Source organism: Epinephelus moara, chromosome 16 (assembly GCF_006386435.1).
Source record: "Epinephelus moara isolate mb chromosome 16, YSFRI_EMoa_1.0, whole genome shotgun sequence".
NCBI lineage: Eukaryota > Metazoa > Chordata > Actinopteri > Perciformes > Serranidae > Epinephelus > Epinephelus moara.
Genome location: NC_065521.1, coordinates 1,273,912 through 1,287,323, shown reverse-complemented (window position 1 = coordinate 1,287,323; position 13,412 = coordinate 1,273,912). Strand labels below are relative to the sequence as shown.

The window sequence follows — 13,412 nt, the reverse complement described above, 5'->3', positions numbered from 1 at the left end:
GCTAAAACGCCGCTGAGGAACCCCATGAAGGGTCGGCAAAAACACCCTGAAGTGATGGCTCAAATGCTGCTGAGAAACAATTCAAAGAGTCGGTAAAAACATCCATGTTTGGCAGGTTATACGTTGCTGAGAAACAATGCGAAGGGTCATTCAAAACAACTGGGATCTGTGGCTCAAACGTCACTTAGAAACAGAAACTAACTGTAGGGAGTTTTTGGGAAACCTGACTTTGGATCAATGGACGGTTAGGGTTACAGGCTGTTGGAGAAACAGTCTTTTGGTCCACTGGAACATTTTCCAACTCATGGAGCTTTGAATCTTTGGGCCTTTGGAACAATGGCACGGCGCCCTGTCGACAGAGTCTCTGTTTGTTTCTTGTCTTCCCTGAAAACATGTTTAATTTCAGTGTAACTCCCGTCATGTGTTCACCTGCTGTTAACATCTGCACCCAGTAAAGAGACTCTAAAAGTGTCAGGGCCAATCAGAGCCTGATGTGAATTTCTCCCACTCTCCTCTGCGGCCTGAGAAACAAACGTCCCCCCTCTTGTTCTACCTCCTACCCTCCTTCCCTAAGTGATCTTTCAGACGACATTAAGGCTCCCGGCCTAAAAGAGAGCAGACGTCGTGCTCGTGCTGACATCATAGCTGCTCTCACAGGATCACATTTCCACCTTTAGAAACCTCTGGCTGATGAGGGAGGCGGTCGATGAGTGCCAGAGCGTATTTCTTTATCGAATCAAGCAAATGAAAGAGCAGCGAGGTCGCGGATCAAAAAACAAACAGATGAATATTTAACGTATCAGGTAGTGACTCCAAACGCACAGCTGCAGGTGATGACAGGATGTTAGTCTAACTTCCACATGGAGCAAAATGAAAGGTCACCTGGAACACATAAAAACCTCCGTCTCCAAACCCAAGGCCTCGTCTCTCAACGAGCCATTTGCATTCCCTCCACCGCAAACAGTCCCCCCGCACTTTTCTTCCCCTTGCACGGCTTTATCGCGGCCAGATCTCAGGCGCGGGCGCTTATTTAAGTTTAAAAGCGTTGCCACATTACCACTGACAGACTGTAAAAGAAGATTTATATCCCGTCCCGCCGCCGCGCTCCAATCTGTTATTGTAATTCAGCGCCGAAGAAAGAGTTGTCATCGCTACCTGGTAAATTTGGGCAGAGGGGGAGGAGGGTGGGAGAGTATTTGGCAGCACTGTTTGTCTTTTATCGACCTCCACAGATTTTATTTTGAAGGATCCCCTCTATGTGTCACCTGGGAGAGCAGGTCAAGGTTTCCCTCTCTGCAACTACAATTTATGTAACAGTGTTTGTAGCAACCAGGAGTCGAGTTCAGGCTCCCTGCTGAGGAGGTATTCTAGACTGAGGTCCTGCAAGAAGACAGGGATGCATTTTTACACCAGTGTTGGTTTATTCTGAAGCTGTAACCCCATCATTTGATACAAAAATATATTTTTGATGGATACAACATTTAGACGTGAAGGTCAAATGTTTTCTTTAGCTGAGTTGTGTTTTTAAAATCAACTCAAGAAGTCATAAGTTGAATAAATAAATAGTGGAAATTTGCATGTAAATTCTTGAGTTATGCCAAAAAAGCATGTTTTGTGAGGTCACAGTAGCCTTTGACCTTCAAACTCCAAAACCTCATTAGTTCATTCTTGTGTAAAAGTTGATGTTTGTGCCAAATTTGAAGTAACTCAGACCAGGTGTTCTTGAGATACTGTGTTCACAACAATGACATGGACCAGGTCACTGAGACCTTGATCTTTGACCTTTTACCAAGTGGATGTTTGTGCCAAATTTCTACCTTGAGGAAATTTCATCACATTTGGCACAAATGTCCACCTGGACTTAAGGATGAACTGGTAAGAATTTGGTGACTGTAACTTGCATCTATATAATTCTCGCAAATGCATTATCTCAAGAAAGCCTTGAGGGAATATCTTCATTTGGCTTTGTGTGGCACAAACATGGCTAAAGGATGCAGTGTTGTGCTACAAAACACCCCACACTGAATGACACAAATGTGGCTGTAAAGGCAGCTGTGTGTTGCTACAAAACACCCAACTTTAACAAGATATCATTTTCATGAGAATGCAACAGACAAGGTCACAGTGAAGCTGTCTTTGACCACAAAATTCTTATCAGTTGACTCCAAATGGATGTTTGTGCCAAATTTAAAGAAATTGCGACAAGGTGTTTTTTAAAATATCACATTCACAACAATGAAATGGACCAGGTCGTAGGATTTTGATCTTTATCTATCACCACCTAAATCCAGTCAGTTCATTGTTGAGTCCAAGTGGATGTTTGTGCCAAATTTGAAGATATTCCTTAACGACTTTCTTGAGAAATGGAATTCACTAGAACGACACAGTTGAAAGTCGCAGTGACCTTGACCTAGGACAAACAAATTATAATCAGTTCATCTTTGAGTCCAAGTGGACGTTTGTGCCAAATGTGATTAAAATTTCTTCAAGACCATCTTGTGATTGCGTATTCTTGAGAATGAGACAAATGCAAGGTCAATGTGACATTTGACCACAAAAATTTAATAAGTTCATCCTTGAGTGAAAGTGGATGTTTTTGCCAAATGATGTCACTGTGAAGTTGACCTTTGACCTTTTGGATATAAAACGTCATCGTTTTATCCTGTTAGACATTTGTGTTAAGTTTTGTCAAAATTAACATATCAATTCTTGAGTTATGGCCAAAAACATGTTTGTGAGGTCACAGTGACCCTTGACCTTTGATCTCCAAAACCTCATTAGTTCATTCCTGAGTAAAAATGGACGTTTGGGACGAATTTGAGGAAATTCTCTGAAAGCTATTTTGAGATATCCTGTTTACAAAAATGAGTTAAACGAGGTCAAAGTGACCTTAACTTTTGACCACCAAAATCTAATCAATTCATCCTTGAGTCAAAGTGGACGTTTGTGCCAAATTAAAAAAAATCCCTCCTAGCTTTCTTGCACATTCAGAACAATGGATGTACGTACGCATGGACAACCTGAAAACATAATTGCTCCGGTCACGGCTAAAACCAGCAGTTTTAGAAACCAAATTTTTAAACATAGATGTAATTTATAAAATTCAGTACAAAGATGTAAATTATGAGCAAGACAAGAGGACACAGAGAGAGTCATCGCTATGAAACCTGAAACCATCCGAAGACAGTGTTTTGGGTTCTGGCTCGAGCTCTTTACCTGAAAAAGAGTTGAACTTACAGTCGGCGGGGCTCAGTCCTCTGGCTGCTGAGATCATGGACAGGGTGGGGCTGCCGTGCACGGAGCGCAGGTAGTGCTCCATGTGGGGGTTGACGTACGGGTGAGGCGGGCTGAAGGGGGAGTCGCCGGTGGCCACGGCAGCGGGTGAGAGGCGTATCAGGGAGATATCTGAGATGACGGGGCTGCCGGCCAAACCTGCAGGGCTGGACGAGAGGAGAGGAAGAAAACACATCAAACTTTAAAATCACCAGTATTAAGTTTTCACAGGGACTACTTTCAGCAGCGGATTAATCCACATTTGGCGCTCTTGTGTGCTGATAACCTGCAGCTGGGCTTTATAAGACTTTACATCATCACAAAGCTTTGATTCAACCACCTGAAGCGCCTTCACACTCCCATCACCTGATCCTCGCCGTCTCCGCCTCAGTGTGTGCGGAGCCGGCGTTGAGAGTGAGATCACGTCTAACGCAGTTCCTCTGTCGAGCTTTTGATCTGAGACAGTCAGAGGAAGGGGTGAGCGCGGGGTCAGGAAGGCGAGGAGACGGGGAGAGGAGGAAGCGTTGTGTAACGGGCGAACCACCTCTCCAGGTTACACTTCTGCCCGCGGGGCGTTTGTCGGTGTCGTTTATCAGTGTCAGCTCATCTGGAGAGACAAACTGCGGGCGGATCCAGAGACAGATGTGATGTTTGGACGATACGTCTGATTAAAGTCTGTAAACCTAACACCTTTTTTTAAAGACACGTCACATTCTGTCTGTTTTCAGGGATTTTAATCAGGTTTATGAGTTTGAAAAGTTTCCAGTTTCAGATGAGTTTAAGATGTTTGAGTTTGGCTGTCTTCACTCAGACAGAGCAGATAAAAACGGTAAAATACAAACAGCTCATTAAGAGTCTATCTACGTTGACCTATGGCTGGAAATCGGGCGCAACTTTTCAATAAGCAGGATTTATAAGACAAAAACCAAACATGATAAAATCTTTGCTTTTTTCACAATTCACCAAACTTTATAGAGATAAAAGCCGTAATTATTGTCTGAACTTAGAAATCTTGGGCAGTAAAAACTAAAAACAGGATACATTTTTGGTGGGTTAGGGTTAGGCAACAAAACCTCTTGGTTATGGTCGGGAAAAGATCGCACATGCCGCTACAAATGCCTGGCTTGGAGTGTTGCATAAACGACTAGAAAGGCAGTGATGTGATGTTACAAAACACCCAACTTTGTGTGGCACAAACGCAGCTAAAAAGCAGCTGTGTGTCACCACAACATGCCTGGTTTTCTGTGGCACAAACGCAGCTGTAAAGGCAGTGGTGTGTCGCTACAACATGCCTGCTTTTCTGTGGCACAAACGCAGCTGTAAAGGCAGTGGTGTGTCGCCACAAAATGGCTGGTTTTCTGTGGCACAAACGCAGCTGTGAAGGCAGTGGTGTGTCGCTACAAAATGCTTGGTTTAATGTGGCACAAATGCAGCTGTGAAGGCAGTGGTGTGTCGCTACAGCATGCTGGGTTTTCTGTGGCACAAACGCAGCTGTAAAGGCAGTGGTGTGTCGCTACAACATGCCTGCTTTTCTGTGGCACAAATGCAGCTGTAAAGGCAGTGGTGTGTCACTACAACATGCCTGCTTTTCTGTGGCACAAACGCAGCTGTAAAGGCAGTGGTGTGTCACCACAACATGCCTGGTTTTCTGTGGCACAAACGCAGCTGTAAAGGCAGTGGTGTGTCGCTACAACATGCCTGCTTTTGTGTGGCACAAACGCAGCTGTAAAGGCAATGGTGTGTCGCTACAACATGCCTGGTTTCTGTGGCACAAACGCAGCTGTAAAGGCAGTGGTGTGTCACTACAACATGCCTGCTTTTCTGTGGCACAAATGCAGCTGTGAAGGCAGTGGTGTGTCGCTACAAAATGCTTGGATTAATGTGGCACAAATGCAGCTGTGAAGGCAGTGGTGTGTCGCTACAGCATGCCTGGTTTTCTGTGGCACGAACGCAGCTGTAAAGGCAGTGGTGTGTCGCTACAGAACACCTGGCTTCAGTGGTGCAAAAGTGACTGGAAAGGCAGCAGTGTCGTGCTACACTACGATCTATCTAGTAAATATCTAAAAAATGCTGAATTTTTTTAAAATAAATGTATAAAGTAATAACTGCATGTATCTATTTATTTCCATATTTATTTGAACATTTATTTATTAATGCATTCTTTTTTCTGTATTTATTTCAGCATTTATTTATTATTTTATTCATTTATTTCCATATTTATATATTCCTGTAATTGTTCTTAAATTTATGTATTTAATTATTCTTGTGTTTATTCCTACAATTATTTATCTATTTCCGTATTTATTGCCATATTTATTAATTTATTTCTGTATTATATTTTAAGAATTTTTTAGATACTTTTTTCCCCTCCATTCATCACACCCACTCAATTTTGTGCTCTTTAAATCTGTGTCCGTTGCTCTGAGGTGATTATGGCTCAGATGGATTTACATTAGAGCTGCTGCGTCTCGTACAGACGCTAAACGGTGCCTGAGAGTCGTATTCTGACGCCCTGGGAGCAAAAACTGTTGATAGTCGTCTCCAAAGAGAAACGTCAGCGTCAGTAAAAACTTCTTTAGGGCTGTTGTAAATAAAGTTTTTGTTTCTCACGACGTCTCCGGTCGTTAAAAGCATCAAAGTGAACTGAGCTGCTGTCTCAGGTCCTAACTCTGCAGATCTGTGTCCTCAGCGTCTCTCACCTGCACCTTCATTATAAATACACATTCTCCATCATCCAACATCCACGAGACGCTTCATCACCTCGCAGCCAGATTGTTGGATTGCATCACGACTCATGTTCTTTCTCTCCGTGCAGAAGATAAAGATCTGATTTTCCACCCAAAAACATAATCAGCCCCAGCGTCTGTGTGAAATATTGATGCTCTCATCATGTAGCAGCCTGCAGATGAGCGCTGCCTGACTTTGAATCCAGACTAACAGGGTTTGTTTACCGTGCTAACAAGCTCCTCCAACAACCAGCGTCTGAAGCGTATAAATATTTCTCTCTCTGCGCTTCAGCCTGAAAAGCTTTGTTTAAGCAATCGCCCGCTCCGTAAAGGAGAGGGCACACTTACGAGCTGAGCTCAATAAGTCATGTAATATTCAGATATTCAGAGAGCGCCTGGCTGCGGGGGAGTTTTCAGGGCGTCTGGGCCAACACAATGCTCGGCCTTTGGAGCGTATCGGGGTTCGGCGCCGGGCAGCAGGCCGAGACGAGAGAGCGGTTGGGGGGGTTAATTTCCGTCTCTCCAGGACGCTCATTACTGAGGCGTTCACAGCTTCACTCACGAGCCTGAAGCGTACAGGTGTGTTTGTGTTCAGGGCGATTATTATTTTCACGCTGCCACTTTGTGCAGTTTATGGAGCGTTTTTCTGAAGTGGAACGAAGTTAATGCGACAAACTTTTGTATTTATAGAAGGTTCTTTACTCTGTTAATTGTGCAGTTTTTTAAAAGCGCGGTTGCCAGAAGAAAATGCATTGTACTTTTCTATAAACCATGATTACATTTTCAATGACACGCTTCATATGTATCATATCAGCGTTTCTATAGTGACGTAGTAAACGAGCTGTCATCAGGAGGTGGATGATGTGACGCTTCGCCTTGACACCTGCCAAGATGTAGATCACTGTTCAAGACCAACAACAACAAAAGTTGATGAGATTTAGCGAGTCACTGCTGTGTTTCCTGCCGGGATGGTGCCACAAAAAGTATTCACTCACTGACATGTTGTGCTCACGAGAATGAGACAGATGCAAAGTCACTCTGACCTTGACCTTTGACCACCAAAATATAATCAGTCCAATTGAATGATTGTGCCCAGTTGGAGGAAACTCCCTTAAAGCCTTCTTATCATGTTCATAAGAATGTGATATACAAGGTCACAGTGACCTTGACCTTTGACCTTTAACTACCAGATTCTATAAAGGTCATCCTTTAGTCTAAATGGACGTTTACGCCAAAGTTGAGGAAATTAACTCATGACGTTCTTGAGATATTGTGTTCAAGAGAATGAGACAGACGCAAGGTCACTCCGACCTTGACCTTTGACCACCAAAATAAAATTAGTCCAATTGAATATTTGTGGCCAGTTTGGGGAAACTCCCTTAAAGCCTTCTTATCATGTTCATAAGAATGTGACAAACGAGGTCACAGTGACCTTGACTTTTGACCTTTAACTACCAGATTCTAGAACGTTCATCCTTTAGTCCAAATGGACGTTTACGCCAAAGTTGAGGAAATTACCTCAAGACGTTCTTGAGATATTGTGTCCACAAGGATGAAACAGACAAGGTCACAGCGACCTTTGACCTTAATCTACCAGAATCTAAACAGTTCATTGTTAAGTCCAAGTGAATGTTTGTGCCAAAATGAAGAAATTCCCTCAAGGTGTTCTTCTGATATTGAGTCCACAAGAATGAAACAGACAAGATCACAGTGACCTTTGACCTTAATCCACCAAAATCTAAACAGTTCATTGTAAAGTCCAAGTGAACGTTTGTGCCAAAATGAAGAAATTTCTTCAAGGGGTTTTTCTGATATTGTGTACACAAGAATAAGACAGACGGACAACCCGCCTCCGGCCATGACTATCACCTGTGTGAAGTCATAGAAATGCACCTGATGCTGTTCAGCACAGTAGAGGCTGGAGCAGAACTGCCGCTAATGTTTGCTCAGCTTGTTTCTCTGATAACTCAAGATCCCAACGTCTGATGATGAAAACAAGCAGCTAAAAATGTTTTAAAAAGTCGTAAATGTGGCTACATGTTATATCTTAAATATTTTTATCTTAACAATGGATGAAACTTCTACGTGTAAAGAGAAGGGTGTTGCTTGACTTGTCTCTGCAGCTGATTGGAGCTCGTTGTTCCAGTGTTGTTCAGTGTCTGATAAACCTGCTGTGCTCCACCTGCTCAGCAGCAAACAGCAGGCACAGTTAAAGATGTGTCCTTTCCTAACATGTTTTAAGTGTTCTCGCTTCAGTGAGATACGTCTTCATTGGTTTAAAGCTCTACAGAAAGCCGACACCTCTCACACCTCCTGGCAGACATTACCTTATTCTCTGCTGCTTTTACTGCTGCTCACACTTGTTTTAATGGAGTGGAGTGGAGCAGCTGCTGACATGATATTAATACCATTAACGAGGTGTTTGACTTTATGTTAAACAGTCCACAGTCATAGAAATATAGGAGCATAGATCTGTACACAGACCTGACACCAGTACGTTCCCTACCTACTGGACCAGTTCCTGTCTAACTGGTACCAGGAGTCTTTGGCTTCAGCACATAAAGTCCCGTTTCTCCCTGCAGTCAGTTTGAGTTTCTCAGCAGCGTTTTAGCCTCCGATCACGTTTGCTTTTACCAACATATTGAGGCTTTTTCAGACCCTGGTTCTTTTTATTGACCCTTCAAGTCGTTTTCAAGCGGAGTTTGAGCCACTGACCCTGATCCACTGATCCGATGATCCAACTATTCCAACTATTCTGGGTGTCTTTACCAACCCTTTAAAGTGTTTTAAGGTGTTCTAAGATCTTGGCGTTTAAGATCCGATCATGCTTTTTTTTCTTGTTTTTTTTTTTACCGACCTTTGGAGACATTTTTCAGTAACGTTTAAGCTTTGATCACGTTTATTTTTATCGACCCTTGGAGGCGCCTTTTCGGAACGGTTTGAGCTCCGATCACGTTAGTTTTTATCGACCCTTGGAGGTGCCTTTTCGGAACGGTTTGAGTTCCGATCACGTTCGTTTTTATCGACCCTTGGAGGCGCCTTTTCGGAGCGCTTTGAGTTCCGATCACGTTCGTTTTTATCGACCCTTGGAGGTGCCTTTTTGGAGTGGTTTAAGCTCCGATCACGTTTGTTTTTATCGACCCCTGGAGGCGCCTTTTCGGAGCGGTTTAAGCTCCGGTCACGTTTTTTTTTTTTTGACCCTTGTTGGCACTTTTCAGCAACATTTAAGCCTGATCGCTTTTGTTTTTATCGATTCTTGGTGCTGTTTTCAGTGGCGTTTAAGCCCCAGTTATGTTTGTTTTACAGATCCTTGGAATCATTTTTCAGCAACAGTTTAGCCCGAGCACGTTTGCCACCGATCCTGCGTTCTTCACTGACCCTTCGAGGTGTTATTTAGCGAGTTTTGAGGCACCAACCCCAGCTCTTTTTACCAACCCTTCAAATTGTTTTCCAGCAGTTTGAGCCACTAATCCCGGGTGTTTTTACTGACCTTTCAAGGGGTTTCTCTAAAAGGCGTTTGAGCCACAAATTTTGAGTGTATTTACCGACCCTTCGAGGCAATTCCATGTGGAGCTTGAGCCACCAATCCTGGTTGGTTTTACCGTCATTTATTGGTGTTTCTCAGTGGTCTTTGAGCCACAAATCCTGATTGTTTTTATGTACCCTTTGAGGCGTTTCTCTGCCTTGTCTCAGCCACTGATATCAGGTGTTTTCCACTGACCCTTTGAAGCATTTCTCAGTGGCGTTTGAGTCACCGGTCCTGGCAGTTTTTACCGACCCTTTGGGGCTTTTGTGATGGATTGCGTTTGTAATGATTTAAAGCAGAGAAGAGCTGCAGACCTTCAGATTGGAGAAGCTTTAAAACTTTGCATTTTAAGTGATAAATGACTCAAAGTGATTAATCGTTGAGTAAAAGTTAAATCTGAGTAGTGTGCATGCATTCCTCCACATGCATGTAAAGTATGTTCCTGTTTGGACCTACTGTACGAGTCTTATCATTTGTATGTGTGCATATGTGTGTGTGTGTTTCTGGGCGACACCGGAGATGAATTACAGTGTGACAGTGAGTCTCGTCTCCGGTGTCGGGCTCAGGGAGCTCTCTGATTTAGATAAATCACGCCGTCCAGCGCGCGGCTGAATAAACTCCCACTGTAGGTTTATGAGTCTGCTGCTGCTGTGTGAAGCGGACGCCTCAAACTTAACAGGCAACAACTCCCCCATCCCTCCACCCCGAAACCTCCAAACCCCCGAACGCCTTCCTCCTCACGCAGAGGAAGAAATGACCTACATACAAACAAACAAACAGATCACGGTGCCGCAAATCATGGCCTCCTTAAGAAGTCATTCCATCATCTCGTCCTGTACTTTGAGATAGTTCGTCCGAGAATTCCACAGTCTACATTTTTTATGTGCATTTTTGCACAAGTTGTCGTCTGAAAAACTCACAGCAACTTTATACATACTGCAAGAATTTGAGTTGACTCAGATGAGCACACAGCATAGCAAGACTGTACAACTCTGGAGGACCCCAGAGCAGGTTTATCCGACCATGTGGCCAGTTTTAAAGGTCCAGTGTGTCAGATTTAGGGTGATTTAGTGGCATCTAGTGGTGATGAATGTAGATTGTAACCAGTTTAATCTTCTCCTGGTCAGAGTTCTCTCAGTGTCTAACCCTTAGTGTCTGAATTCTTGAGATATTATGTTCATGAGAATGAGATGGACTCAAGGTCACAGCGACCTTCACCTTTGCCCACCAAATTCTCATTTGTTCATTCTTGAGTGAAAGTGGAGGTTTGTGCCAAATTTGAAGAAATTCCCTCAAGGTTTTTTTTTTTAAATATTGTGGTCATGAAAATGACAGGGTGCAAGGTCACAGTGACCTTTGAGCACCAAAATCTAAGCAGTTCATTCACGATTGAAAGTCGTTTGTGCCTAATTCAAAGAAATTCAATCAAGGCTTTTTTGAGATATTCTGTTAATGAGAATGGAATAGACTCAAGGTCACAGTGACCTTTGACCACCAAAATCTAAGCAGTTCATTCTTGAGTGAAAGTGGATGTTTGCGCCTAATGTAAAGAAATTCCCTCAAGGCTTTTTTGAGATATTGTGTTCATGAGAATGGGATAAACTCAAGGTCATAGTGACCTTCACCTATGACCAGCAAATTCTAATCAGTTCATTCTGGATGTTTGTCAACAGACGACCAAACAAAGTTGTTACTACTTTTACTGAAAGATCTGCACTTCCTCCACCTCTGCGTTAGCTTAGCATGTGTGGACAGCCACTAATTAAACTTCATGTCTCACCCGTAGAGCCGATCTCCAGAGCTATGACTCACCAGGCATGTGTGTATCTTTGTGGCCTTTGTCTTTATAATGACAGGACTGTGGGTCGTTTAGCTTGGAATATTTCTCGACCCTAACGAGTCTCTCCTCATCCATTCTTTGTCACACACGAGACACAGCAACAGCTGCAGAGTTCTTTTTATACATCAGTTGTGAGGAGAGGAGTGGAGCTGCTGTAGGAGCAGAGAAAGAGCTGCTACAGGAGCTGGTATGATTATACACTGAAGAAAACAAACTTATTATATTTGATTTTTGCCGTTGTATCCCCTGAAATCTGACACACTGGACCTTTAAACATGTTTAAAGTGGACTTGTTGTGTTTGTGAAGCTGTGCTGAGCGTCCACTCGGGGCAGGCAGGTGGGATTAAGGTCTTTGTGCTGAACAAAAGTCATTTTGAACTGTGAGGCTTTGTCAACTGTAACAGATCTCAGCTCCTTACATGTTTCCAGCCTCGCTCCGTCCACAGAGACGCCGTCACAGAGGAGGACGTGTTTCCCCCCGTGTTCTTCCTCCTGCAACTTCCTCGCCTCACTGTCATTTGCCGGCGACGGCGAGAGGAGAAAACCCTCCTCGGTATCCGGTGCGAAGAAAAAAGAGGCTTCCCTATGGCAGCTTTTTATGACAGGCTTGACAAAATAACCAGCCCTCTCATTACGGTATATGCAAACAATGATAAAGGGGACGGCGCAGAGATGTCATGTTAGACAATCAAGGAGGGGACCTCTGACACGCTGCCACGAGCGGATAATAAAGTGCCGCACCAGGCGACAAATGACACCGCACTTAATTTGCTGCGCAATGTTCCTGTAATTAGGTGAATTTGGCACAGGCAGGGGGGAGCGACAGCTAGATCAAGGTCTTGATGAATTAGGGGTCCACTGTCAAGATCAAATCACATTAATCAAGGTGGCCGAGTCCGCGGACAGCACCCCCCTCCCCTCCCCCGCCCTCCACTCTCCCAGCCGGCGTGATGAATAGCCCTGCTTCCGCCAGGCGCGAAGTATGCATCACCATCAAATCTGTGAATCTAAATGTAAGAGTACTATTTGGAGAATTCTATTGACTTTTTTTGTCCCGGCGCCAGTTTTTTCTCCCGTGATAAAGTAACTTTAAACTGCGGCAGGAGCCTCGCTGCTCGCTTTCAAAGTGTGCCACAGACCCAGAGGTGCTTTCGGTCGGCACTCACACTCCAGTTGCTGCAATGTTGATGCAGGCAAATGATCTCCTGGACATTTGGAATCAACCTGACACTGTGTCACAGCTCTGATTTCGAAGCCTCGTCCTGGCACATGAACGCACCGTCATGCACTTTCTGAATGAGTCTTTCATTTGAGTTGCAAACAACAAAATCAAACTCTCTGTGCTGATATCTTTGGCCCAATTATCTGGGCAAAGCTACAAAATTCAACCTCATGATGAGATGAACCCTTTCAATCATCTACAGCGCTCTTTTAAACAAGATATGTTTTCACACTCTTCTTGATTTTCATCTTATCCCGAACCAAAAATCCAGAAACACGATCTCCAACACCGCTACGGCAGACTAATGCTTCCTGATCCTTACAACAAATCTGTTAAGTTGAATTTCGTACACTGCTGTGCACTGTGTTTCCTTCCTCCCCTGAACATCCCTCAGGAAAATAAATGGGATCTCTTACCGAGGCCGGACTCACCACCAGCGCTGCTGCTGCGGCACATGCAGCCTGTTCTGTGACCTCTATACTCTGGGAGTTTAATTATGGCGCTAGCTCGGGGGCAACACGGCCTGCACCACACAGATTAGCTCCACAACAAGCCATTAATGAATATAAAGAGGTGCTGGACGCAGGTTGGCTGTGTTATGTCATTGGTGATGGATCCGGCCCTGCCGATCGCCGCTAATGGAGCGGGCTGCAGATTGATACGAGCCAACTGGCAGAGATTTATTTATTTTCTTTTTTTTTTAGCTTTTTATTATCCAGGAAGAAAAGTGGAAGGTAACTGAGTACATTTAATTTTTGGCTACCTGGGTATTTCCATTTTATGTGTCTACTTGTTCAACATTTGACAGCTTGAATTATTACAAAT

The 13,412-nt window shown here is 43.8% G+C and overlaps 1 protein-coding gene across 2 annotated transcripts in view; it reads right to left on the bottom strand.

Moving 5' to 3' along the window:
• LOC126402107 (zinc finger protein GLI2-like) overlaps window positions 1-13,412 on the bottom strand; it is a 111,657-nt gene that overhangs the window by 33,674 nt on the left and 64,571 nt on the right. The window contains exon 4 of one of the 2 annotated variants that reach the window (XM_050063788.1): window positions 3,217-3,440. In XM_050063788.1, coding sequence (XP_049919745.1) covers window positions 3,217-3,440 — 224 coding nt within the window. The remainder of the gene's footprint in view (window positions 1-3,216; window positions 3,441-13,412) is intronic. The other variant, XM_050063790.1, reaches the window with a different exon arrangement.